Source organism: Taurulus bubalis, assembly GCF_910589615.1.
Source record: "Taurulus bubalis genome assembly, chromosome: 9".
In the NCBI taxonomy this organism is placed as follows: domain Eukaryota; kingdom Metazoa; phylum Chordata; class Actinopteri; order Perciformes; family Cottidae; genus Taurulus; species Taurulus bubalis.
This window is the reverse complement of record NC_136597.1, coordinates 21,167,142-21,194,152: the sequence shown is the minus strand read 5'-3', so window position 1 is coordinate 21,194,152 and position 27,011 is coordinate 21,167,142. Positions and strand designations below refer to the sequence as shown.

General features: G+C 42.4%; 1 protein-coding gene across 1 annotated transcript; it reads right to left on the bottom strand.

Moving 5' to 3' along the window:
• Window positions 1–211: 211 nt before the first annotated feature.
• Window positions 212–26,683, bottom strand: tead4 (TEA domain transcription factor 4). The gene is made up of 11 exons (XM_079223731.1): window positions 26,647–26,683; window positions 15,313–15,377; window positions 14,266–14,337; window positions 12,756–12,890; window positions 12,189–12,232; window positions 11,858–11,919; window positions 11,521–11,651; window positions 10,493–10,666; window positions 5,418–5,558; window positions 3,703–3,855; window positions 212–1,160 (listed from the first exon to the last, which is right to left on the bottom strand). Exons 1-11 carry the CDS (start codon window positions 26,651–26,653, stop codon window positions 1,047–1,049), a joined length of 1,098 nt encoding a protein of 365 aa, XP_079079857.1. The 5' UTR covers window positions 26,654–26,683; the 3' UTR covers window positions 212–1,046.
• Between the last annotated feature and the right edge of the window lie 328 nt (window positions 26,684–27,011).

Below are 27,011 nucleotides of genomic sequence, written 5' to 3'. Positions count from 1 at the left end.
TTAAAAAATAAAGCGGATTTCATATGTTTACAGAAATATCTGAATATGTTTTTACATTTTTCACCGCTGAAGCACAACAAGCAAAACCTTCCTAAATTATACTATCCTATAAAAAATAGGACAGAGCTAAGGTGATCACATTTGAGGACTTTTCACATGTTATGAGTATTGAACAGAATGCAACAAAAACACCGCAACGGAGGAGTTATGTAAGAAACACTTGTATTTTCATCCGACAATTCAGGGCAACTTACAGTTACAGTCAACCTCTGTGATCAGCTTACAGATCTAAGTCTGCTTCAAGTTAGCAGTGTTATTATGTGCCTTTTGGTTGTAGTCGGATCATTTTCAATTTCAAAAACAGTAAGACAATACAAGAGACATTGAACATTAAACATCAAACAACGTGAATGCAATAGCTCTTTTAAATCATTTTAGCCTCTTATCTTCATAACTCATGGTTAGAGGAGATGGATATGGCACTGTACATAATTCCTACAATTACACAAACTATTGGCACAAAAACAGTGATATTTTATGGATGTGCAAAGGAGGGATTCTCAGACTACTTATTTTTTCCCCCATTGTTATTTATATTTAAGTCACTAGGTGGCACCCTGAGGCAGCCAAAGTCCTCTGTAGCAAACGTCCCCTGCACATGCATGTGTTTAAAAAGAATAAAATCAAAAACAAGCACTAGTAAAATGAGATGAAAAACACCACCAATGACAACTTTCTCATGCAGGTCTTGTTTGGCTCCTTTGGTATAGAGACCACAGCGCATCATGGTCCTCTTCTTTTTATTTATTTTTTATTTGCCACTTTTCACACAAAGCCTGTTTCAGCTTCCACAATCCCAAATCCTCCTCTTCCTCAGCAGTAATAGTGTTCCTGGGCATGCTGACAGAGCCAGTGTTTCTCTGGGCTTCTGACCGAGTTGTGTGGTTTTCAGCTTTAAGCTTCCGGAGGAAGTAGTCCATAGTTTAGAGTCGTTGCTCACTGAGGTGCTACAACGGGTCGAGAGCAGGTAAGTTCCAGGTAAGTTGTCAGTCTTTGACTAGCCTGTAAATATGATGCTGTGCGCCGTGCTCACTGGTGGACACCTCGAAGACGTAGGCTATGCACAGGAGGGTTTCCAGTGTGTCCCTGTTAGTCACCACCTGTGGACAAAGAAGGTACTGCTCAGTCAAACCCATCTAGCCTTAGCTACCCATATTTTCTATTTATTCGTATTCACATCATTCTACTTAGCAGAGAAGAATGTAATAATGTGTGCCTTTGAGAATATGTAAACATTTATACTGAAAAACATACATTTCTCACAAAAAAATATTTTGATACGAAGAAATAAATTGTTTAAATATTTTACCGGCTGCTTATCTGTAATGATTTTGTCATGTATTCACCATCATAGAGGCAGTCAACATAATTGACCAATATCTGGTAGTGAAATCCTTATATCAGCCCAACATGTTGGTTTAAATAAAATACATTTAATTTACTCATTTAAAAAGGGGCTCACAACCACAGTAGATAATGTAGTCACTGTGGTGTTGTTGGAGCCATGGCTTTCCAATGCAGTGCTAAAGCACTACACGTATGAAGTATATTTAGACATGCCTTTAATTGTTCTCAAATGTAAAAAATACCGAGAAGCAGAAATAGTATCTTAATTTAATTCAAATCTAGTGCGAGCAGCATATGATTCAGTTTCTTTCTCTCAAACATAATTCAGCTGCTTCTTCACAGTAGAACTCTGAATAATAAATAACGCATGATCTCTGGTCAAAATGTTCTGCTATTCTACATGCGAGGCTAATTTGTATTTGCACACACGTCAGAGAGGTGTGTGGCGACCCAACAAGCATAAAACAAGCACACAACTTCATCAATTCATTGCGCGTTGCATTGAACACAGCACTTACACGAGGCGTATCGATCCATTGTGCTCAGCCTTGCAAAGTAAAATCTGTGAGTGCACCCATTTGTTGTCTTTATGTATGTGGATGTCTGTGCCTGTGTGTGCGCACATCTGTTTATGAGCTGTTCATGGTTATTATGAGCTAAATCAGCCCATTGAGGAACCTAATGACATGCTGCCATTTAGACGTCAGTGTGGGCTCAATATGGTCATTGTCCCATGCCAAGAAGGAATGCAGCCGCCAATGGAAGGAACACCGATGTCTTTGAACCCTGGTGTTGAGGACCACTTTGTTACTATGGTGATGCACTCTCCTTCTATTCACGTCCCTCTCCCCTGCGCTCGCTCTCCAAGGTGCACACTGACTCATTCAGAGAAGTCTGACTTACAGTTGAATGGATGACATATTTCAACTCTGCAAGAAACCATAAAAACACTGTTCATAGGCAGAGTGAAAAATGTCCACCAGCTGTTAATGGTCCGTCAAGGTTACCCCGTCGGAAATAACACAACACAACTATATTCCTTTAGAGAGCAGGATTAAAGAGCTCTGTTCATACGAAGTGCACGGAGCACTTTGCAATTGAAAGGAAGTACACATATGGAACGTCCCTGTTGCCCTATATGTGCTTTATCTCCTCAGAACGATATGAATGGAACTATATGAATGATGGACAATGGGTGTGTTTCAATGCATGAATGTGCTGCAGATAATGGCAGCGGTTTATGCCTTTTTATATCTCAAGCAGAATTTTCTGAGCAAGACTACAGTCACAGAGCTAATGCATTCTGCTAACAGTGAATGTGGTTAAGTGTTGACGTTCCTCAATTACTATGCTGGTATCATATTGAGGTAATTTGCTTTCTTACCAAGAGTAAGAAAAGTAGATCGATACCACTCTCATACCGTATTTTAAATGTGAAGCTACCGACAGCAGCCAGCTTAGCTTAGTTTAGCATAAATAGTAAAAATGGAAAGGTCCCGGCTAGCTCTTTTCCCCTGAAGTAAAACAATATGTGTTGGCAGGATGGGAAGAACCAGAAAACTTGCTGTTATTTCAACTTTGGAGTGTTCACACATTATTAATTCACTGCTAAGCTTTTGCTCAGGCAAGATAAAAAGACTAAATTGGCTTCTTTGTTGCCTTACATTATTGTAATTGCTCGTAAACAAGTGACACAAATAAACAGTGTATACATTAAGTGGTTTGATTATATTACAGTTAATGTTTGATTTTATTTGAATGCAATTTTAACTGTAATTTGTTGACACTTCTAAGGTTCTGTTCTACAGCGCCGAAGTATCATCGCTCTCAGAAAATCTCAGAAATTTCTAGTCAGAGGCTGACGTGAACATTTTTCCGAGTTAGTCTGTGACAACACAACTCAAAAACAGATGTCTTGTTCCGGGACACAGCTTCTGTAAAACCACACGTTGTTGTTTTTTTGTATGGATTAAACAAACAACTACTTGTGAACTAGTGAGCTTCGGAGGTGCTGGAACAATGATTATTGATTTGTTTAAAGGCAAGCTGTTTACCCTGTTTCAAGTCTTTATGCTAAGCTAAGTTACTGGCGGCTGGCTGCAACATCATATTGATCTTTTATGAGATCCAACTCTGAGAAAGAAGAAAAATAAGCATGTTTTCCAAACTATCGCACCATTCTTTAAATATTTAACAGAATAACTGAAAATCCTATATAATACCAGAAGAGTAATCCCCAGCCTCTATACACACTTTTAGGCTCCTGTATATCTCTGGTTGCTGCGGGTAGGCTACCTGTAGGATAGTGAAGTTCTCCAGTACGCTGTTCATCATGTACTTCTCCGGCAGGTGTTTAAGCTTGTGGATAAAGTTGATCATATATTCACATAAAGGGGAACGGTGGATTCGAAACACGTAGCGTCCATTCTCAAAACGTGCATACTCCGTCTAGAAAAAACAAATACAATTCACAATAAACGTATGCAGTACAATATTTGAGGTCATATACCATGTGCAAAGATAATTTAAAACACATTAAAAGGATCAAACGTGAACTCTATTGTAAAACAATAAGGATACGTATTCCACTGAAACGCAATTGGATACATTGGATGTGAACATCGATGTGATAAGCCGTAATATAATATACTTAATGCAGCATATGGCATGCCAGATATGACAATAAACATATTTCTCGTGACAACAGTAATCAAATCATGGAGCCATTAAATATCATCATGTGGTCTACTGAGGCAGATGGCTCTATCTAGGGATGTGTGTGTGTATGTGTTTATATTGTACAATCCATCAGAAGCAGGTGGGGGCAGGGACACTATTGTGTCTAGTTAACGGGAAGCATAACAGTTAGTCATGCTGGGGAGATTTGTTAATCACGTCAGTTTCCTGACCACAGATCAGCGGTAATTGACTGGAATCCATCTGCACCAAAAGCAGTCATTCACTCCTCTGGGTGATAATGGTGGTTTTTGACTTGGTCATGACCTCTTAATGTTGAAATATCACGCAGCTATTAGGCAATTAGGGATGCAAACTTCTTGAACTGTAACCACATATAGTGTTTAGTTTCCTGTTAGTACTTAGGAGCTGTACTAAAAAAAAAATTCCACAAATTGTGAAGCACACAAAGTCAGGGTTTGAAAGAAAAAATAAAAATAAAAAACACTATAATGCGATTGGTCACAATGCCATGTCATGAAAAAGCAGTCTAATTAAATAATTTGATTTCGATTAGCTATCAGAAACCTGAAACCCTGAAAGCACTATCTATTACTGCCTTGAAATTTAAAATATTGTTTAGGAAAATATTATTGTTTGTCATCTAAACGAAACATGAATTACATTTTTTTACATTGTAGATGCAACTCAGTTCAAATGTTGCCACTCAAAGAACAGATCAAATCAATGTTCAAGTGTATGCTATGTAACTAAATGCTGCTGCCCTTTGGCTGCAAACACAAGTAAGATTGTTTAAAAAAAAAATCATCAAGATTTGCTTTCTCTCCAATGTCAGAAATTATGAGAAATGATTGGGGAGCCAATAAACGTTTGTGTTACAATATACCGTAAAGGTCGGGTTACAAGCCGCTACTACGTTCGGTGGGTGTCCCCGCTAGTTCCCCGCTGTAGCCAGCTAGCGCTGCTGCTAGTTCTCTGCTAACTTCCGCTAGCTCGCCGCTAACTTCCGCTAGCTCTTGCTAGTTCCCCGACAACCACCGAAGGTAGTGGGACCAGCCCCGGCTCGACGCCCAACGGGGGCAGTGGCAGCAGCAGCGGGGAGCTAGCAGCAGCGGGGAGCTAGCAGCAGCGCTAGCCTTCTACAGCGGGGACAACCACCGAAGGTAGTAGTGGCTTGTAACCCGGCTTTTACGGTATGCAACTTTAAGTTAGTAATATTTCAAAATAAAGACAGGGTAAGTGCCTGACATAGAGGCATACGTTAGTTTAGGTTTACAAAATAGGCTCGATAACCCCCAGTGTCCTTGTCTTACCTCCACTTTCTCCACCACCTGCTTACCAAAGGAGCAGACTTTGGTGGACGAGGTGATAATCATGTTCTCAGAGCTCTCATACTGACTGGAAACACCATAGAAGAAGCTGCTGTCATCCTGCAGGTTTATACTGAGATCCGCCTAGAGGGACGAAACAGAAAACAGGTCAGGATCAACTAATGCCAATGCACACCTGTCAGTCTGACCCAAAAAGAACAATTATTGCAGCCTGGTGGTGTGGGCATGTATGAGGATTTACTGCCCCTATTTACACACTAGTCTGCTCCACACTCAGCATCTAAAATGTCAAGGATATGCAGGCCTAGATCCATAATCTATAACAAAATATCAGGTTCTACTTTTTGCTCACAGATGTGTATATTAGGGTGTCGTGTGTGTCAGTCTGACAAAGACACGTCACCGAGAGAGTAACAGCTCAACAACACTTGAGGGTGATTCTCTGCAAAGCCAAGAGGCATCTACTGGCCAGATCCTTGTTGACCCAGTGGAGCGCTGTTAAATCCAGCCTCTAGATTCACAAGATGCTGTGCATCTCTTTGTGTGCATGTCTTGCAAGACAATAATGAATATGTTTTTTTTAATAATTACAGCCAAGTTGAAATGAAAAATAGCTTTTTAAACCCTTAAAGTTCACATCAACAGTCATATTGCGCTCCTATTTGACAATATATGCCAAGAAAGAATAACAAATCTTCGTATTTTTATATAAAATTCCAATAACTGTTTCTTCCTGGAAAACAAAAACATGATGTGTGATTACGCGAGCTCGAGCATCAATCAATTACAACCAATAACACCATGACATCTATCCATAAATCAATCTGCAACTTTTCATGACTAGAAAGGTGAGAAGCCACAGTCCTTCCTCTGTAACATTGGGTGTAACTATTTGACTCGTATTATAAATATGTATATCACTTTGGCTGGAAAAATACTTCACATGGGAAGCAGATCAGTCTGATACATTTGATGAAAGAACAAATGTAATATATATCTGTTAGATATTGATAAGATACTGAGCGGGTCTTGCCGAGAAAAGCAGTGGGGTTCACAATAACAAGTCCATTAGAAAGGTCCAATTGAAGTTTTATTTGTAAACAAGTACAGGAAACTAAATCTTTGACCACTTTTACAAAAAAGCAAACAAGGCAACGTCTGTTTTGTTCTCAGTTGCTTAGCGGCGACTGAAACCAATCGAATGCCAAACACTCCGACTACTCGACTGCCTCCGCCAAAAATATGACCTCACAGGTTGAATTTAAAAGGCCGCGTAGAATCAAGTTTCTTCCTCTTCATGTGAACGCTCGGATCCTTCCACTAGTTCAAGTTTGAATCGAGGCGAGTAGCGTGTAATCTGATTTTGGATCAGACTGAGGTGTCGTTTCCTCCGTCAGACAGCTGGGCTGTTTTACCTTTTCCCCTGTCGGGCTCTTGTCTCCTAATGGGCCATTGAGACACCGCTCAGCCTCCTCTCATGTCTTCATCACCCCGTTCATCTTCATCCCTGGCTCATGTAATTCCTCGATTTGTCTTCATCCCTTGGGCCTAGTGACCCTCCCCAAACCGCCATTCCCTGCTTCCCTAACAGCCTGCGAGGGAATTCATCCAATTACAATCAGCAGCGTGCAATTGGCTGATTAGATCATGGCGGGCAGGCTGGCTGTGTAACAATTTAGCAGAGCCAGCTCAAATCGGATTCCCCCTGCACTTCAAAGGCGCGAGACAATCCGTTAGGACAGGGCCACGGGCGCTGAGAGGACGAGGAGGAAGGCGGGGAGCGGGGCAGGGCAGCCAGCAGCCGACAAGGGGGTTTGCTGGAAATTCAATCTAGAATGCCATAGCTTTGGAGGAGGGCCAGCCGCCTGTCAGTGTCACCATGCCAACCCGCGCCTCAGCACACCCCCAAGTCATGACCTACCACGCGGTCGTCCCACAGCGGCGACATCAAATAGGCTCTCCCTGTCTTTTACGATTGCAGAAAATAAAGTTATTGTGTTTTTAAATGTGTCGAGGATTTCATTTGGCTTATCTTCATAGCCAAGAGCGTGTTTTTTCTTCTTCTTCTTCTTCTTCTTCTTCTTCTTCTTCTTCTTCTTCTTCTTCTTCTTCTTCTTCTTCTTCTTCTTCTTCTTCAATATGGGCTTGGACATGACCAGCTGTTTTGTCGCATTTCTGTGTTTTGTCATGAATGCCTTGAGAATTGGAGAAGCCCCTTGGGATACGATAAGATAAACGGACTGAGAGGGGACAGTGTTATAAGCGGGCATGTGTCAGAACTGTTGACTCAACAAGGCTGCGACATGAATGAAGACTCCTTCATTGATGAATGGCTAGTTGCTTACATGGTCCCCTGCCGTTTCTCATGCCATATGTCTGCCATCCCCGAGTCCCTATTTCTATCTTTCACTGTTTATTGCCGTCTTGCTCCCTTTTTCTTTATGATATATGGCGTCGCTACTCATCCCCTCCTCCACCTCACCCCTGAATCAAATGCCACGGCTGGACCAGCTGCTCTTTCAAAGGACCGGAGAAGACTTCTTCCAAAATGGTGTCACTCACCAATGTCTTTTATCTCTCTACAATAAATAAAGTGGCAGTCAAACATGCAAGATGGGCCATGTCATGCGTACAAAGCCACCTGGTGGCATGAGATTGCAAGGCAACACTTTGAACTTGACCTTTGCAGTCTTCGGCCCTCTGAAGCGCAGCAGTTAACGCTGTATAAGCCTATATATCCGCTTTGCCAGTCACCAATGGCCTCAACGCAACACGTTTTTTGACAAAGGTGGATCAGAGCATGATGGTCGACTTTATATTACAATGTTGCACAGGAGTAGTGAAGATGATGGTTTGACATTCTTCCCTCCGCCATCAGCATCCCCGAACCACACAAGTTCAAGGATCCACACCACTTCGGTAAGTTGCAGAGAACCTAGAATGACCTACTGGATCTTCTCTTCAGCGCGCCATTTCATTTCAGACCTGCAAAACACTCTGATACTAAAAGTAATTGGCATCTAGAGACTTCTCCTCAACATTGTGTGTCAGATTTGGACTCTGCTGTGGCTGGGGCACGTTGACCTGATCACTGAACACCAGAGTAAGGCTAACATCCACAACTGGTATGCACAACAGCGCTGCAGTACATGCCTCAGGTGCTACTGAAAGAGCCTTGCCAGTAGTGGGCGGTTATAGCAGACGGAGAGCATGATAGGCCCGGTGCCGAACCTCGGACAACCTCTCAAGGCTCAGCCAGACCCCACTTGTCCTTTCTACTTCAAAACATGAGGAGTTTATTTACTCCAAGACTAACCTCCACCCACAGTAGAGAGGGAAGTGAATAATATGCACCATACTGGCCACAGTGGATCTTCCAGAAGGCTGAACATTGACATCGATTGTGCACTCAGAAATAAATAGGGCAGCTTAGTTCAATGGAAGGAAGAGATTTGTGCAGCAGTGCTGTAGTCGACACTCATTCACGGCGATTCAAACAATTCTACCAGTTTGGGTCCTTTATCTAGGTCTGTATTTGACAATTAACGATGGAATTAAGTTTAAGTTGGAGAATAGAACAAAGAGGCGAGAAAGGGTTCATTTTGTTTTGTTTTCCCACAAACCTATCATTTGTATTAAGATAGTAGATATCTGTGATGTTTATTTATTTTTTACAATTCTAATTGTATGTTTTTTTATGTGCTAAAAGGTTTTCATTTTGAACACCAAAGTGCCGCAACATCCATTATTACCTCACCATCTCATATCTGTTTTAGTTATAAAAGGTGTCCGCACAGTGAAAATCACTTAGTAATCAAAATAGTGTGGCTACCAAGGTGCAAGATGATTGAAGTCTCCAATAAGCTCTCATATACAAGGAAGTAGCTCAGCAGCCCTAGTAGCTTTAACGTGCGTGAAGTTTCAGTAATTCTCTCACATACTTTGTGACAACAATAGTTGCCAATCCCAGCACATTGATTTTAACAAGTGGATAGCCTAAATAAATGTTTTTTTACTCTCTCTTATCATGCTTAATCCTTAGCTCCAATGTAAAACTAAAATGCCAACATAGTAAAGAGACGCAAAAACCTTTGAATAGAATTAAAATAACAGTCACTTTAATAACGAGAGACTGTAAGTGTGGAGAGAGGTGAGAGGGAGGGTTTGAAAGTGTGTACGTGCTGTGCATGACAAACAGGAGCGGTCTTGTCCTGAGGTAAGGCGAGGTGGCCCGATCAGCCGAGATGCACAAAATGGACGTGTCCAATTACACTTGTAGTCCCCTTCTGCGTCTCTCGCTCTGATCTCTTCTTTAATGCCCATTTACAGGTTGTCAGTTGACATATTTCCTATGTTTTCAACGATATCACACATTCTCCTCCATCTGTCTTCATTCCTTAGTCTGCATCTTGTCTGTGTGCGCGTGTGTGTGTGTGTGTGTGTTTTGGGGGGGCTTATCTATAAATAAGTTTGGGGGGGGGGTGTAATAGCGCTGAGACAGGTGCCTGGTCTCACATTTCCTCTGGTGAAAGATCAGACCTGCCACTCTCCCCAAGGCTGCTGTCACACACACTCACACACACACACACACACCTCACAGTCATATACAAATACACACACGCATAATGTGTGCCGAGCAGCAATGCCTTATTTGCCGCCATATAAACCAGCAATCAGGTCATGGGAGCTATGACTTTCCATTGAATCTGGCTTTAAATCACACTTAAGTTCCTTTAACTCCGATGCTTAAACTATCTCAACACAGTTGACACCGCCAAGCCATTATCAGCCAACAGGTGCTGCAAAACATTAACGAGAGTATTCACTGTACTCTCACTTCACAGCCATGACTCCGGGAGGATTATATGCTATTATGATGTATCACACAGAGTATAGGACTGAGCTTTACATAAATGAAAACGGGTATTAAAATTGGAATTGAAACGATTTAGCCACTGTAATTAATTGAAAAAGAATTAAAGGGAACGAACAGAATGGGATTGGACTGATCTGAACTGGGCTTCTCAAAAAATAAAGAAAAGTTGTATATATTTTACCCAGAACTTGACGAGAAAGAACGCGTTGTGTGGCCCTTTGTCGAACAGGTCCTTCAGGCCTCCTTTCTTCTCTGGGAACTTGTCGTAGATCTGCCTGACGTCCACAGACTCCAGATAGGCGTCGCTGTAGCTCGGGTTGGACTGGCCGATGTGCACAAACAGGTGCTTGTTGAACTGGGGAGACGAAAGTGCATAACAGGAGATGAACAAAGCCAAAAATGACAAGTGTCCAGTTTGCTAAATTGCCATTAATGCCAGGTGCACTGTTGGACGCTCCAGGACATCTGTTACTTTGGGCCTGTTGTTCCATTTAAACATATTTATTGGAATATCCCATCACCTGTCTCAAGGGTCCCACCCTTTTCTTCCCACTCGGCCGATTCATCATGAACATGTGATGTGCTGGTGTGTATTGTGTTTTTGTGTTTGTACAGATTATCTTGTGATTTTTGTGAGTTGCTGTCAAACCCTTACACACCAGGAATTACAAGTATTAAACCAAAATATCCAGTCTTTCTCGAGACATCTGTGACCTCTATTTATTTAGATTTTCGATTAAGAAATGTTACTTTTTTGATACTTTATTCATAGGTTTCTTATATGTATATATATATGTATAGTTCTTTGTAATCAATAATCAATTCATAGGTTTTATTTCAAACAGCTCTGTGAGTATTTTCTAAGGATGTTTAAAATATTTCATATAATGGCAACACATGCAATAAAATATAGAAAGTGTGAATCAGAACTAGAGTAGCAAAACTCTTTATATTTTATATTCTATATATTATAATATAAACTTTATTATATTATAAAAGAGTTCTAAAATCTCAAAAAGAAAATAGTAAAAAAAGCATTTAAAATAAAGATGTGAGTACCAAAATAGTGAGTTTTTGCTGTGAGGTACGTGTCAATAAGACTTCCTGATGGGCAAGAATGATAGAAAATCAATAGAGAAATGAAATAAATCTTTGTGTTGAGAGTAAATAAAACCTAACGCAAAGTGAATTCCCCTCTCGTCGACTCACATTCTCTGGGTCCTGAGGTTGCTCGAGGAAGGCGGAGAACTCCAGCATTCGCAGCTTGGAGCTGGCAATACATCTCCCCTGCCAGGGGGGGGCACCGGGAGACATTGACAGCCCTGCTGTGCTTTCATAACCTGCGGGACAAGAGGCCAGTGGGTGCGTAAATGTGCGGTTCGAGCATGACAATGTAAAACCTTAAAAAAAGGAAACGCTGTCATTTTTTTGCAGCCTTTTTCCTGAGCTTTGTGCGAGCTCTTCATCATGAGCCGGGGGTTGGCTCGTCACTTTCCCGGCATGACAGCCGTCTGTCAACGCAGCAGGGTGGCGAAAGAGCACCCACCTGTTATAGGGGTCGGGCCGGATGCTTGCATGGCGTAACTCTGCTGGGAGAAGGGCTTAATGCTGGAGAGACGAGACAGACAAGAGAGGGAGAAGTATGTTATGCACCGGCTCGGCCTCATGACCCCATCTCATGTACTAATTGGACCGCGTGACCTCTAAAGACGCAGGGGGCAGAGCGGTATGCTGAATGTCAGACAGCTGAAGACTTTTCTTTATAATTGTACTGATATGTTTCATACTGAAATGTATCTGATGGTTATTAAGATGATCACATGAGAAATCACTGATGGACACTGCAGCGCTACAGAGTAGAAAGAAGGACTACTCACTCTTCGTGGCCAACCGGCTGTCCTGGAAGCGCCCCGTGCCAAAACTGGGAGAGAAAAAAAAACTATATTACTCAGTTTCACTCACATATGAATTGCATATTCTGCTTTTCAAACCACAAGCACAGAGCGGGTTCTTACAAAAAGAAAATCCAGCTTAAATGTGTGAAAAGTATTTTTGACACACGCAAACAAATGTAATACTGTAAACGTCTATAAAAGTGAATATATCTCCAAAGTAACAATCCCAATAGATTTGAAGAAGACAAATCATCTGCAGGTCCATGAATCTAAAATATGTAAAATTGTAAAAAAAAAAAACACAAAAAATTCTCAAATATCTAGAATTAAGATAAACTAGTTTCATCTTGAGACTCTTTGTGAATTCAAACAACATCCAGGGAAATAAATAGAACATATTAGAGCAGAACGGGTGATGAAAAATAGTGTTGATTGGTCACAATTAGCAAACCACAGACTTTGGGATGAAGTCAAAGGTATTTTTTCAACAGACGTGGCTAATCTGAATAATATGGTGTAAGATGTAGGGGACGCTGGTAAGGGACTCACCCCACCAGGAGTGGGATAAGGCGGCCTAGACAGGCCCTGGAGAGCCATCTTGTTCTGGAAAGCCGTGGGTGAGATGCTCTGGGCTGAGGACATAGTGGCCATGCTATGCAGGGCCTTGTCTTTGGCAACCTGGTCCTGTGGAGACCGAGACAAACACACAGTTACCCAAAGGGAGAGCACTCATCAGACTCCATTTAAGTCTGCGTCCCACTTCCACGGTAACACAAGCAGAGCCCTAAAAAAGAAAATGAAGCATCGAGGCCAGCTTGCATCATCAGTGAATCGCTGCCAGGCGGAGAACTGAAGAGAAGGTGATATTACAGTCAAGGGCCTTTGGGTCAAGAGTTAAGTTTATTGCTTTGGCAGGGGCAAGCCAGCGATGACAAGTCGCTTCTGTTGGAGGTCACACTAGAAGACGAGGCAGGGAAAGGGGCTGATATGTTTCTGTATTAATAATTGGATCAAAACTGCGAAATGGCATTGAGTTTAAAATAGTGAGATAGCTACAAAATTGTCCTTCCTGTAAAGCGATACACCTCTTGTTTTTGAATCCACTCCTTCAGCAGTTTCCAAACCACAGAGGACTACAAGCACTTGCCGCCCAGCCCTAATGGGCAAGGCCACCCGGTGCATTCTTCTTCCCAGAACTGGCGAACACAAGGGCATAGCTGAAATATGGGGGGGTACATGTGCTTGGGATCTCAGTTACACCAAAGACTTATTTAAAAAAGGCCTGTCACAGAGGCCAACCCTGTGACCAGTGCCGGGCCCTGCCAGCTGAACCCTCGTGGCTGCCATCCAAGGTGAGCTGCAGTCCAGTTGCCTGGTGTACGTGGATGAGTAATGTAAACTGAGAAAGTACTGGGGGGACAGGGATGTGTGAGCTCTCAGCCAACCACACAGGAACACTTTTATTGAGGTACTTATTAAATGTAATACTTGGAAGGAATAATGCAGGGATTAATTTGTTCCCCGACAATTGCGTTTGGTTCATCTTGTTCACAATCGTGCACACTAAGCCTCGGGCCTCCTGAAATATGTTCACATTTCATCGAAATGTGTCAGCACGCCATTTAAAACCAGCATCAATTAGAGGGTGCAATTAAAATAACCATTGTTTGTTGTGGTAATGGGTTGTGAATGCATGGCAGTGCAGGAGCCCTACCTTAGACAAAACATGAAACTTCATTATAAGAGAGAATAATATAGTGTAATAACGTTTTCACCCTCTTTCCACCTGCTGCTGCTCAACTTACATAAAATCAAATGAAACATTTTTTTAAATGCAACAAACTAATCACACCCTTAACTCTGCTATGACGTTTTTCCTCCTCTGGCAGTGAGCACCGCCAAATCTGTGCAGTTCAGAATCATGGAGAATACAATAAGGGATTTGATCAAATCCACATTAACATCCTTAAATATGTTTCCTGATGCGTGCATTAAAAAACAAACACTTGTTAATTCTTCCATAACATATTTAGTGAATATAAAAGAGAGGTTGACTCACGTAGCGTACCTTCAGCTTCACCTGGATCTCCCTGGCTTTCCGTCGGGCCAGAACCTGGATGTGACTAGATACCTAAAAGACAGACAACAATGAGATGAGCATCGCGTTTATAAGACATGTTCCCAGAAAAAATGGGAATGAATAAGCAAATATGATAAAGCCATTGAGCTGGGAGTTGGATAAAAAAATGGCGCTGACTGTCTGATGGTTGGTTATGAAAATATAATATAAAAATTAAATGAAATTCAATATGAATATTCATGATCCTCACCCAACTAGTCCAAATATTTGAAATAACCTTGTTATGCAAAAAAATAAAGCAGCACCTTCAGGCCATGTGAGCCACACCACTTGAATATTGCTATGATTGCTATATTGCAGAACTGTTTTTATTTATTGAGTTGTGTTGCGTTATTTTGCTCTTCTTATCTTCACAATTCATATAACAAACTGGATTTATTATGCATTACACATACAGAGGAAAATACATGTTTGCTCCAGAACATTGAATCAGTTTACTGCTGTTGGACCAGCAGGTGTCCCTCTACCCCTCCAACCTGCCCCGCCATCCATTGCTAATCCTTCACTGTCCCCCATTCCTCCTCAAACCTCCACACATCTCTTTTCATACTCACACCCAGTCTGCCAGGTGACTTAGCAGGGACTTCGACTCCCCACATCCATCACTGCCCATACATCAGTCCATCAATATCAGATACCGTAGTGAGGATAGAGTTCCAAATCCCTCGCCCGTCCCGCCTCAGTCTCCCATCCTGATCCCCGTATTCCCCCAGCTTCTTCACCCTTCTAACAAGCACCAGATCCAGGAGGTGGTGAAGAACCAACACCGACACTTGATCCTATAGCATCTGTGCATTGGGCCCTGGCCCTAAATCAATCGTCATCTCGAGCCCTCCAAAACAGGAGGGGGTGGGAAGTCGGGGGGGTATACCCAGGGTGTCGGGGGCATCACTCAGCAGCAGAGGCCTTTTTCTGGAGGGGTTCAAAAATAGGGGCTGCTTGAAATAACATTTGCAGAGAACTTACCTGCTTTCTGGTCCGTGTCTTCCCCGTGCGGAGTTTGATGTACCGTGCAATCAACTCGTTTCGTCCTGTAAGGGACCAGAAAACAGCAGCATTTTAATATGCGGTACCATCAGTGCTTGAAGTGGGACAAATGAAGTTCCAGTACTCCCCTTATGCACATGCTGGCTTGTGTATCAGCCAGTATCAGCAAATCATTATAACATTCTGAATGTCGACAGTGAATAAACATGTTCTAACTCCTAACATGTAAAATACTGGCGCTTGGTCAGAGTGCTTCAGCATATTATACAGACACTTCATTCATTCATCATTTCAATCAACTCATCCCCTTGGATGGCTCAAACAAACACAGGACTAGAAAGCTATTTGTGTCCCGTGTGAAACCAAAGCACCATTAAAATATTTTCCCGTGGTTTTGTTACGTGACTGGCGTATTTAGCCGACGCCAGCTACTTAACGCTCTTACTTATTTTAACCCAAACCAGGATCTTTTCCTTAACCATACCAATACTTTGTTTTTACCTCATCTAAGGCAGTGATTTTCAACCATTGTGCCGCGGCACACCAGTGTGCCATGAGAGATCGTCAGGTGTGCCGTGGGAAAATGTCCAATTTAACTTAGTCGGTCAAAAAATATATAATTTAGTTGCCGCAAATAATTTGCCATTGTTGAGCCTCTGAGCCTGCAATATAGTGGCTGGCCTAGTAATTAAATACTCCTCAATGCCAGTAGGTAGCGCAATAATTACCTACCATAAATGCTGTATTATGCTACAATGTGACATTTTTTAACTTTTTTGGTTGTTGGTGTGTCGCAGGATTTCTTTATTGTAGAAAATGTGCCGCGGCTCAAAAAAGTTTGAAAAACACTGATCTAAGGAATCAGGGAGGAATGAGGAAATGTATATGCACTGTATATTTCTGTGCACATATACATACAAATAAGTCAGTCCATAATTAGGAAAAGTGGCTGCTTAAACATGTCCTTATTCACGTCTGTGTGTACACATATTTGGAAGAGTTTGCATGCATGTACAGATGACATGCAAACCACACGCGCCACAAGCAAGAGTCCCGGCTGTCAAGTTTGTCAATGCTGAAAACTGTAAGTATATCCTCAAGTATATACATCTGTCTTCGTGAGAGCTTGCATCAGCCCGAGTCTGACCCGCCGAGTGTGCTGAGTGAGCTCGTATCTCTGCGGTGTGTGTGTGTGTGTGTGTGTGTGTCTGCGCACCGCCGCTACTGACAGACAGGTCACATTGGCAGAGCAGGTGGAGGCCGCAGCCATGCGATCCTCTGGCCGGACTCGGGACAGACACGCGGCACAGGCCGTGGACCGAAAGGGGGCCCAAGTCTGGTGAGGCAGCCAGGCAGCTGGTGTGTGTGTCAATGTTTATGGAATATGCCTTTACGCCTGCAGTAAATCTTGGTCTTGTTCCCCCCCGCACCGCCCCATTTAGTGTCCGGTTACAGTTGAGGTTAACGGTCACGTGGCTTCTTTCAACCGCTTCTTCAAAACTAAACCTCTAGTTGAATGGCTTGGATTGGTAAATACACACACATAGACATGTATGCATCATTATTTCATAAGTAAGGGTTTGGGAGTGTAATTCATGAATAGAATAGTCCCAAGAAACAATGTGGCATGGGAGATGGACTGAATTAAAGCTAGTCGCTATTATAAAATGAATACACACACTTTTTCAAACATAGTGCTCAAGTCATTTCCAGATAGATGGATGGATGGATTCATTGACAAATAATTAAAACATGAATCTATTTCAGTAATAACTTCAATCTTGAACAGGAACATTGTGTGGAATTTAAGGGAATCTATTGGCAGAAATGGAATATAATAGTATTCCGTATTTTTTTTCTTTAGTGTATAATATAAAATAATAACCTGAACATACAAAATTGTTGCGTGTCCATTACCTTAGAATGAGTCGTTTATATCTACATATGGTGCGGGTCCTCTTCACGGAGCCGGCCGCCATGTTTCTACAGGAGCCCAGAACGGACAAATCAAACACTGGCTTCAGATAGAGCCACTGCACCGGCAACGGTGGTCCTCCTACACTCTTGGCACACTGTAATCTGCAACTTCACCAGTAGATAATGTTTTCTGGTGTCAGCTTCTAATATGAGTATTTGCTGATTTTCATTGTTTCATGTCATTATTATTTTATTATTTAATATATTAATTATACAACAGACAGAGTGATATTCGGTTTGGATAGCAAAAAGAGGAAAAGAGTGGTCGATCTGAGTCCTAGTAAAGTTCCAGGACCCTGACACACACACACACACACACACACACACACACACACACACACACACACACACACACACACACACACACACAGTTTGCACCACCTCTTAAACACGGTCATTTTTCCCTTGGCACCACATCTCCATGTGAATTAACACACAGATCAGTCACGACACACAACCTAGAAACAAACCCGTCAGACTTTCCCTTACATAGTGACGCTTAGGTCAGACCTCACAGCGCTTCATAAAGCGACCAATCGGGTGACCCCAAATGGTGAAAAGCAGAAACCTGAAACTTGACTAAACCCCTATAAGAAATTTCATCAGCCAATAAAAGTGATCAAATTTTTTCGCGGAACGCAAGACACCCTTTTCTTCCTGGGGCTCTGAGTTTGTTCAGACATGAATCTCCAAGTAATGCCTTTTGAAGGCGTTTCATTTTTGTTGCTAAGTCATAGCTTAAGTTGCCAGTTTGTATCCCCAGCAGGGGGTAGCTTATCAGCCAGAAGTCAGGCTCTAAGGTCCAACCTTTTAAGACTATAAAGAAAACCAGAGGATTTCCCAAATAAAAAGCATGTGATTGCTCAGCACTGAGGCTGATCGCCATGATTTCTGGATGACTTTCTAATCTTAAGAAAACTTACCTACTCACTAACTTACCTCCTAGCTTTGCTTTTATGTTGTGTTGGTTCTGTAAGTGATATTTTGGATGAAGGCTTTTTAAATATTAAATCATCATCATTTAAAAAGATAATTTTGGTTTAATCATAGTTCGGGGTATCATTTCTATTCCACTCACCAAAGTAATTACTGAGATGTGGAAATAAAGGAAGTCAGATAAGGCAAGAAATACAACTCTTTTGAAAATACTATGATAGTAATGAAAGCATGACCAAGTTCAGTTAGCTTTAGCAGATATTGTCCCTTTATACCTAATACAAGTGTTGAGGTGGGCTTCAACACCGGCCCTTAATGGCCACACAACACTAGCGGCAAAATATTCTTAAAAGGCGGGGCCCACATCTTTTAGAAATCCTTGTAATTAACCCCCAACAATGCTGTGTTCAAGAACAGCCTGCAGAACGGAGCCACTGTGTTATTGTATGTTTTACAATACACACATGCACAATTTCATGGAAAGCAATATTGGTAATGAGTGGACTATCCTGGTTGAATAAAGCCAATTTAATTGAAACTTCAATTTAAGATTTGTAAAAGATAGACTTTATCATCAGTCAAGTTATATTAGAAACAAACCAATATTTCATACATTAATTATACAACAGAGTGATATCATCTGTGAAGGAACTAGTGCCGGTTTGGATAGCAAAAGAGGAAAGAGTGGTCGATCTGAGTCCTTGTAAAGTTCCAGGACCCTGACACACACACACACACACACACACACACACACACACACACACACACACACACACACACACTCACGCACACACACACTCAGCTGTAGAACTGCCTTTGTGTGAGGCTTTTGTGGACTAAACCACTCTCACAAATGCCGTCTACTCCAGTTTATACACACAGTCGCACACTCAACACAGACTCACGCACACATTTCTGCCTGAGTCGCGGCATTCATTCCTTCTCAATCTTATTTTCCTTTCAGAGCTGTAACTCCTCAACCGTTTAGTGTTTATCGGGAGGTGCACTCGCCGGACGATTGTTTGAGCCCCTAAACGCATACTTCTTTAATTCCCCAGGGATTAAGAAAGTGTTCCACATTTCCTCGCAATCAAACTCTTTAAAAGACGAACAGAGAGCTTTGTCAAAGTCCCCACAGTACTTGACCTAAAATGAACATTAGGTTGCCTCAATCGAGTTCCTCACGTTACAGCAGCAAGCTCTTTCAGTTCCCAGCAAATTATCTTCCGGAAACTTCGCTCAGTGTACAGTAAAATGTACATTGTGTCTCCAATCCAATAGGGATTTTCAAAATAGCAGACACAGATGCGTGAGCATGGCTCCCCAGATGAAGACAAACTTTTCATGAATTCAGAAAACCAGACCATCTTTTTACTTTGATAGCGAGACACTTTTAAAACTCCTATGTTGTATTGATCAACCTTAAAGCCACAGCAAGTCAAATGCTACCAGGAACGACAGACTCAGGCATCAAAATTACAATGAAAAGGTTTTTCTTCTCAAGAATAATGATTTTCTAAATATATTCGACCACCAACAGAGCAAAGGTCAAACGGTTTTATCAATAGGACGGTATCCACGTTCAAAATGGGCCAGGTCTGTACTGCAAGCATGTAAACACCAGCGTCATTAATGGACTGTCAAAAGGAGGCTTCGATTCATGTTCTCATATCAGATGCCCTGCCGCTCCTCGTGTGAGTGCTTGGGGAAGGGCCCCATCAAAAATACCCTCCAACACATCCATGAGATCAGAGAGGGTACTGATGAGATCATGTTATCCAATGGGAGTAGCACAGACAGGAAACTTGTGCCAGCCAAGACTGCAGGAAAGTCAGTCGGAACATTATACCATCATCCACTGGTCCCCAATTTAATTTTATGTTGTTTATTACACTGGATGCAGTCACAGACTTGTCTGGGGGAAATCTGATTCTGGAAACATTTCTTAAGAGCATGAAAGGTGGCCATCAGCATAGTCGGAGTGATCCAGAGTTGAAGGCATTTTGCTGGGTTGTGCAACTTAACAAGCATTATAATTTGTGATTTGTAGAAAGGGAATATTTCTGATGCGGGTAGATGTTGCTTTCCTTCTGGCTCTCCTCTCCTCCTCGGCCTCAGGCCTGTTGGTAGAGGTCAGCGAGAGGTGGACGGGGTTATTGAAGTCGGTTAATCGTATCCCTTCCAAAGTCAACCTCCGGGCCTGGCTGGTCGTAAATCTGCCCTTCCCCAATGGGGCTGCGGTCATCACTGGCCTGGGCTGATCTCTCGCTGTGTCTTCTTCTCAGCCCAGAGCATTTTTCACATTCCTATATAGTGACTGGTCCGGACCGGGTCCTGAAACTGCTGTTCCAACTTCATCCCATGCTTGTTTCTCCATTGGTTAATGTACAATCCCCTATGCACATAAACCAATGGACAACTATATCACTTGGAATGATCAGTTCATCGCCCTAAACCACATTTTCACAGATTAACAGTTTTTAACAAGATAAAAAAATACATATTTTACCTGTCGTGCTATCTGTCAATCTAGATAGTTTTGGAGATATCGGCCATAGAGATGTCTGCCTCCTCTCTGATATAATGGGACGATATGGAACTCGGCTTGTTGTTTTTAAAGCACCAAAACAATCCAGATTGATAAATAGTACGACAGATAAAAGGAAAAATATGTATTTTACATTGTGGGGTGTGCTGCCCCTGTAAACTATGTTAGAAACTATAGTTATCAATCTTAAAAGTACCTTGAATGATTCAGCCATCTCTGTCGAAAAGCACTGTTCCTAGTATGTGTGCATGCAGCTGTATTTTAGTTACAATGTGCATTCATTTTAAACTACCATTTTTTTAAACCTCTGACCAAATTATATCTAATCATCATAATTGCTCACTATATTTGATAGTACGTGCATGTGCACATTTTTGTGCCTGTATGTCTAACTGTATACAAACTGCCATCCTCTCTGAAGACACATCTGCCAGCCATACGTTCCCTTCAACAGCACATATGCCCCAGCATGTCTGCTTTGGAAAACAAAGGTCACATTTAGGCTGCAGGAATGTCTTGGCTGGGTGTTATTTCCCGTCCGATAGAGTCTGGACGCAGCCGGCTGAGCTCTGAAAAGACCTCGACCAAGCCTCGATACCAGCGACGAGTCAAGCATGGCAACAGTATAGAGCCTGGAACGCAACAGTCCTGCTGGTGTTAAGAGAGCCACTGAGAATGGATCATTTAAAAATAAAGTCAAAGACTCAAAAACAAGCAGTAGTTTGAAGTCACCTCAAACTCCAGTGATATGTGTACAACTACATACTCCTATTTTTAGGACATTTTCTTTTCATATGAAGTTCTCTTTCTCCAAACCTAAATCTAAAGATGAAATCATGTTTTCATTTGACAAGTATCAGAAAACTTGTCTTCAATTTATAGGATTGTTATAAAATTAGAAGAATATCATTTTTAAGTTATTATCCGAAAGATTTAGGAATTGTTTTATCCATACAAATGTACTAAGAAGTACACTATTTCTTAAAAGTATTCTTGTCTCAAGGTTCTTGAGACAAGTGGTTAGTTATATACACTTCAAATCAATTACTTCAGTAAAGGGTCGTCCATACAAGTAAGTGTTACTCTCCTTCCTCCTATACTCCTATGAGCTACATTTCTGTGAGTTGTTCTCTAATTATGACAGGAAGCTGTGGTTTTTGCAAGCATGCACGACACCTGCGAGTCCTGCACTCATCAGCATAGTAACGCTGCCGTCCGAGCCATATCTGAAGTTTACTCTTGATTTCTGACAAAGTATAGTATTTCTAGCAGAGGAGTCAATTTAACAGATGTCACGTTATATTAACACAACATGCCACAAGTGTCTTCGCAATTACAGAGATTTATGCAGAGGTAGTTTGCGCGAGGCTCTGTGTATTTCAATCTCATAGACAGATCAACAGATGTCCGACCCGCTCGGGCCCTTTGACCTTTCACCTCGCTGATCTGAGAGGTCTGGATAAAGTGACAGTGACAGCTCTGTTACATGGCTATCGCCGCTCACCGGGCCCTATCGTTTACAAGATGCAGCGAGGTACAAGTACAGACAGACAGAGTAGAGTGACTGAGATGGAGGGAGCAGAGATTCCAGGAGTTCATCGTCAGCAGGGGGTTTCCTCGAAATCCCTCCAGAGAGCATTAAATCCCATGAGAGTCTGACAGTCAGCATCGGGACTAAATGTTAGGAGGTTCAGGTTCATCCTCTTCCTCGTAAGAGGCCAGTGTGACACAGACCACTTATCTGACGTGCTAATAAAAGAAAGGATATGATAGAAAGCACATGTATAATATGATACACAAGACATCAAGAATATTTCCATTTGACCGAGCAGTGCAACAATAAGAAACGTGCGGAAATAGACCCTTCCCCACTTCTTCTCGCGGCTTCTACAAAAGGTCAACAGGTCAAGGTCACTGGTGAATTTCTCACTTTACTGCCATAGTTTGTACCTGGGTGAGGACGCACTGTTGCTTTCCACTGACCTTTACATCACATTCTTAATTAGAATGACTTGAGGTCAAAACTTATTTGCATCGCCTGACACAAAACAACAATGGGAGCGTGATTCATTGTGTGGGAATTCTTTGTACTGCACTGACACAAATATATGCCACTACTGAGGGAAACATTGTTGACTTTATCCTCTTTACTAACACGTGTTTGCTTTTTTTTCTTCTCCCTTTTTCACAGGAAGCAGGACCCATCAAAATGTGAGAAAAAGTGCTCCTTTCACAGATGTTAGAAAAAAGAGTGATGAAACCAAACAGCTGCATAAAACATGGGATGTAAGTCACCAAATAAAAATAAGTCCAAAACGTCAGAAAATAAAACAATTACAAAAGCACATAACTTAATATGCTAGCAGTAAATAAAAAGGGAAGATCATCACATTTCCAGTGACACATTCTTCTAGTGAGAGCTGTCAGCACATTGGTTTCCACGGCACTACAAGTTTGGGACTGTTTTTCCATTATTGCAGCACGAGGCCTTCAGTCAGACCACAGGGCACGACTCACACAAGGCAGGAAATGTTTTCCTTGGCAGATGCATGTCGAATTACCGCTGGAGCACATAACCGCCACAATATCCGTGACACCGTCCCTAATAAGCGAGCTAATGGCTCTGTTGAGTAATGGGCGCGAGGGCCAAAGCTATGCACAGCATTATGGGAAAGAAATGCGATGTATGTACATTGCTAAAAACATTCCATTCAATTTAGGAATTTACAAGTGATAGAAGCAGACATTCCCTCTGTTTCGCTGCTCGGAGACTCAATATCATGTTGTTTAGTAAAGAATGGCATTCATTCCTCAGAGTGGAATTCAACCTCAAATCCAGAGTATGTCGCTCTCGGCTAACCGTTATTTTGCTCGAAGTTTGTTTTGGCTATGCATCTACATTTAGCCCATGCAAAAAGACCAAATAACATTTCCAAAACCATCAAGTCATGGCTTCATGTATGCCTTTAAAGATATTATCAGCTGATATTTGATTTGGCTCCCGGATTTAAGACCCCCCATCAGCGCTTTAACAACATTAACAACACTAAAGACTTTCAAAGTGGCTTTGCATTGATTGTGGTTGCTTGAATGACTTGAGTTGTTGGCCACTTGCGACCCCAGGGATGGTGATAAAAGGGGAGGACAGGAGAGCTGCAGGGGCTGGAAGGGAAGGGCTGCTTAGGGGAGACAGTGGGCCATGCAAGGGATCACTCTTGCATCATTTCTCAGGTCATAAATCTGGATTTGCCGCGAGGGCTGTCAGGTTGAACTCAGAGAGCAGCTGGGGGTGAACTGAAAGGCAGACGGACAAACTGACAGGACTTGTGCAGAAAGGACAAAGAGAGACAGGGAATGTGAAACAAAGAGATAGCAGAGTGGAAAAAACAGAAATAACCGCATAGGAGGTACTCAAAACCTCTATCTTTCTCACTGTAAAATGCAAACACACACACACACACACACACACACACACACACACACACACACACACACACACACACACACACACTGGAGACAGGTGTGAGAGTTTTTGCAACCGAGGCCTTGCAAGACACCACTGCCCACCTTGGTGTTTATTTGTCCACCCGTCCTCCTCCCCTCCAGGCGCTCAAAGGGTAAACGTCTATTCTGGTTTAGGGTTACAGCCGAGCTGCCTTGAACCCCCGGGCTCCCGAGTGCACATGCCATTCCTGGCGGGCCAACGCGCTCCCTGACTCGCATCACCTCAGTGCCTGCGTTGCCAAAAAACCCCACCATCACCACCTTTACCCATTCAGCCTCCACCCCACCCCCACGACACAGAATGAGCCACCTGCCCCGCTCTCCTCCGCACACCCTCCTCAACTATTATTACAGGCTTTATAAGGGTTTACGTGCTGATCAGAGGATGGCCATGACCTCGATAGGTGGCTAAGCTAGGCTAGGCAAAGCCAACAGTTAAAGGAGCTGTCTGGCACGGTGACAGAACAAGGCGATGACAGAGGCTGTCTGATAGCGCCACTACCTCCGTCGGCCCGTTTTCCACCAAACAGATCCGCTATCAAACAGACGGGCAGGAGAGCCCACGATGGAAAAGCCATCTGTTAGCAAACGTCTTTCAGCACGATGTCGTAGAGTAATGTCACCTCACCTTCCACAACCCCTGTTTTGGCAATAAGACAATATCCAAAGATTAAATAAGGAAAGACCTGCAGGAAAGTTGTTGCTGCTCCAAACCGCAATTCACTATTTTAGGATTGGAAGGGAGGCAAAAAAAACACAACACGTCTCTTGGAAGAGAACCAACTAGGAATCAATTATCAGCGGCACAATAGCGCAGACGGAGTGATAGCAAGCAACAGTTAAGGCCACATAGCAAATAGATTACTTGAGACAACATCACACAAAGCTGGCATCCAAGCCATGCAATCACTGCCGGGGAGGTTTGGGGTGAGTGATTCGGAGATACATTTGGTAACAAGTATACTGTAAAGTACACTTCACTATCACTGCCAACATACAATGGCACAAGAGCCTGGACTAAGTAACTCATTGTATGTTAATTAGGTTGACAAATTGTTTTTTAATGATTTACTTTTCACTGGGTTGTCATTTTTATGGATCTTTAAGGGCTGGATAGAAAAGCCGCTTTTTTATGGATGTGTCAGTACGTTGTTTTCATTCTCAGAAATATAATTTCTTCTGATAGAAGATGGACAGATTGAAATCTGCATGAGAGGCACATTGATTGTTGACCAAGTGGAGCTGACAGCTGTGCAGGAAACAGGAGCGATGTGAACCATGAAAACACAGTTGTGGTGGGGAATGCGTGTGTGGGGGATAGTTTGACAAACAAATTGACCATATGAAGTTAATAATAGTTAAAAGTCTGTTTGTGCATGACAACACTGAACACTGTGGGTTTATTTACAGTCACGTTTGTATGGGAAGAGGTTAACAGCCTGTAACTTCCTTTTCACTTACGTCCATCTGAAATAAATAGTTTGCCCCAATTTAATCTTCAACCTCAATATATCAATTACACCTTAAACCGTTAATTGTCCCACAACTCTTAGAGTAGCAGGAACGGCTCCTTATTCCTCCATGATGAAGAAGCAGTTTGTGGAGAAAGATTCTCAATTCTTTGTAGCCAATGATGACACTTTGAGATCAATATTTGTACATCAAAGTAAGTGTATTGAAGAAAATTATGTTTTTTATTTTTGTATTATTATCTCCCTCAGGCATAAGGCTTTTTGGCACTGTTAAAAAACTGACACTCAAAGAAAAGTCTCCGATATGCTACGGTCCAGTAAAGTTAGGCACGATATGAGATTATCTTCCCTGCAATATTGATTGTAAGGGTGCCAGGAGGGACAATTGAGAAATATTCATCTCTGTTTGGAAGGAGAGAGGGAGACACACTTGGCAGATAAATGCACTTTATTGAGTGCACTTTGCTCGTTAAATCCTAAAATATGTGTTCCAAGTCCGAAACAAGTCATTAAGCGCCCTTCGCCCAATTGAATGTTCTAAAACAAAAAAACAAAAAAATGCCTCTCAAAACAACTAAAAACAAAAAGGAATCACGTATGTTACACTTGTAATTTCTCAGCTAAATGTTTTGCATGTTGCCTTCAAGTTTCTCTGACCATAGCAGAGTCTTAACATTCAAATGTGATATTCGGAGATATACTGAATATCTGAATATACTAAAAATGAACAGTGTAGTAAAAGAAAGGATGGAGCAGGACTTTTCTGGCTTGCTAAAGAGCATTGTGCACATGTGCTGATCTTTAGGTCCTGTGTTTATCAACCCATTCAAGAGGAAACAAATGTGCATGACAGTATGACGATAGGGGTGGGCGTACCGTACATCTTGCCCTCGTCAGAGAGGATGATCTTCCTGCGGCCACAGGGCGGGTAGATGGCCAGGGCCTCCTGGAAGCTCTGCTCGATGTCGGGGCTCCACACGCCCTCCGCATCGTTCTCCAGGGGTTTGTCGAGCGCGTCCCCCAGCTCCTCGCTCCCACCCCTGGGGGAGGGAGCCGGCACCCACTCCGCAGACGTGGTGGGACCACGGAAAGGGGAGCAGGGAGCAGGGGATGGAGGGTCTGGGTGGGGAAGATGGTGGGAGAAAGGGAGAGACTGCAGGGAGCGTGCCTAGCTGTAGGAAATCCACAGATGAGATGATGGTCTGGATGTGGAAGGCAGTCCTGGGAAAGCAAGGAAAGAA

Bases quoted from the DNA above. Each gene is read 5' to 3' on its own strand.
- tead4 (XM_079223731.1), bottom strand. The intron at 14,338-15,312 runs GTAAGTTCTCTG...TCTGTCTTTTAG, and splicing joins AGACACGGACCAGAAAGCAG to GTATCTAGTCACATCCAGGT. The intron at 3,856-5,417 runs GTAAGACAAGGA...TGTTTTTTCTAG, and splicing joins AGGTGGTGGAGAAAGTGGAG to ACGGAGTATGCACGTTTTGA.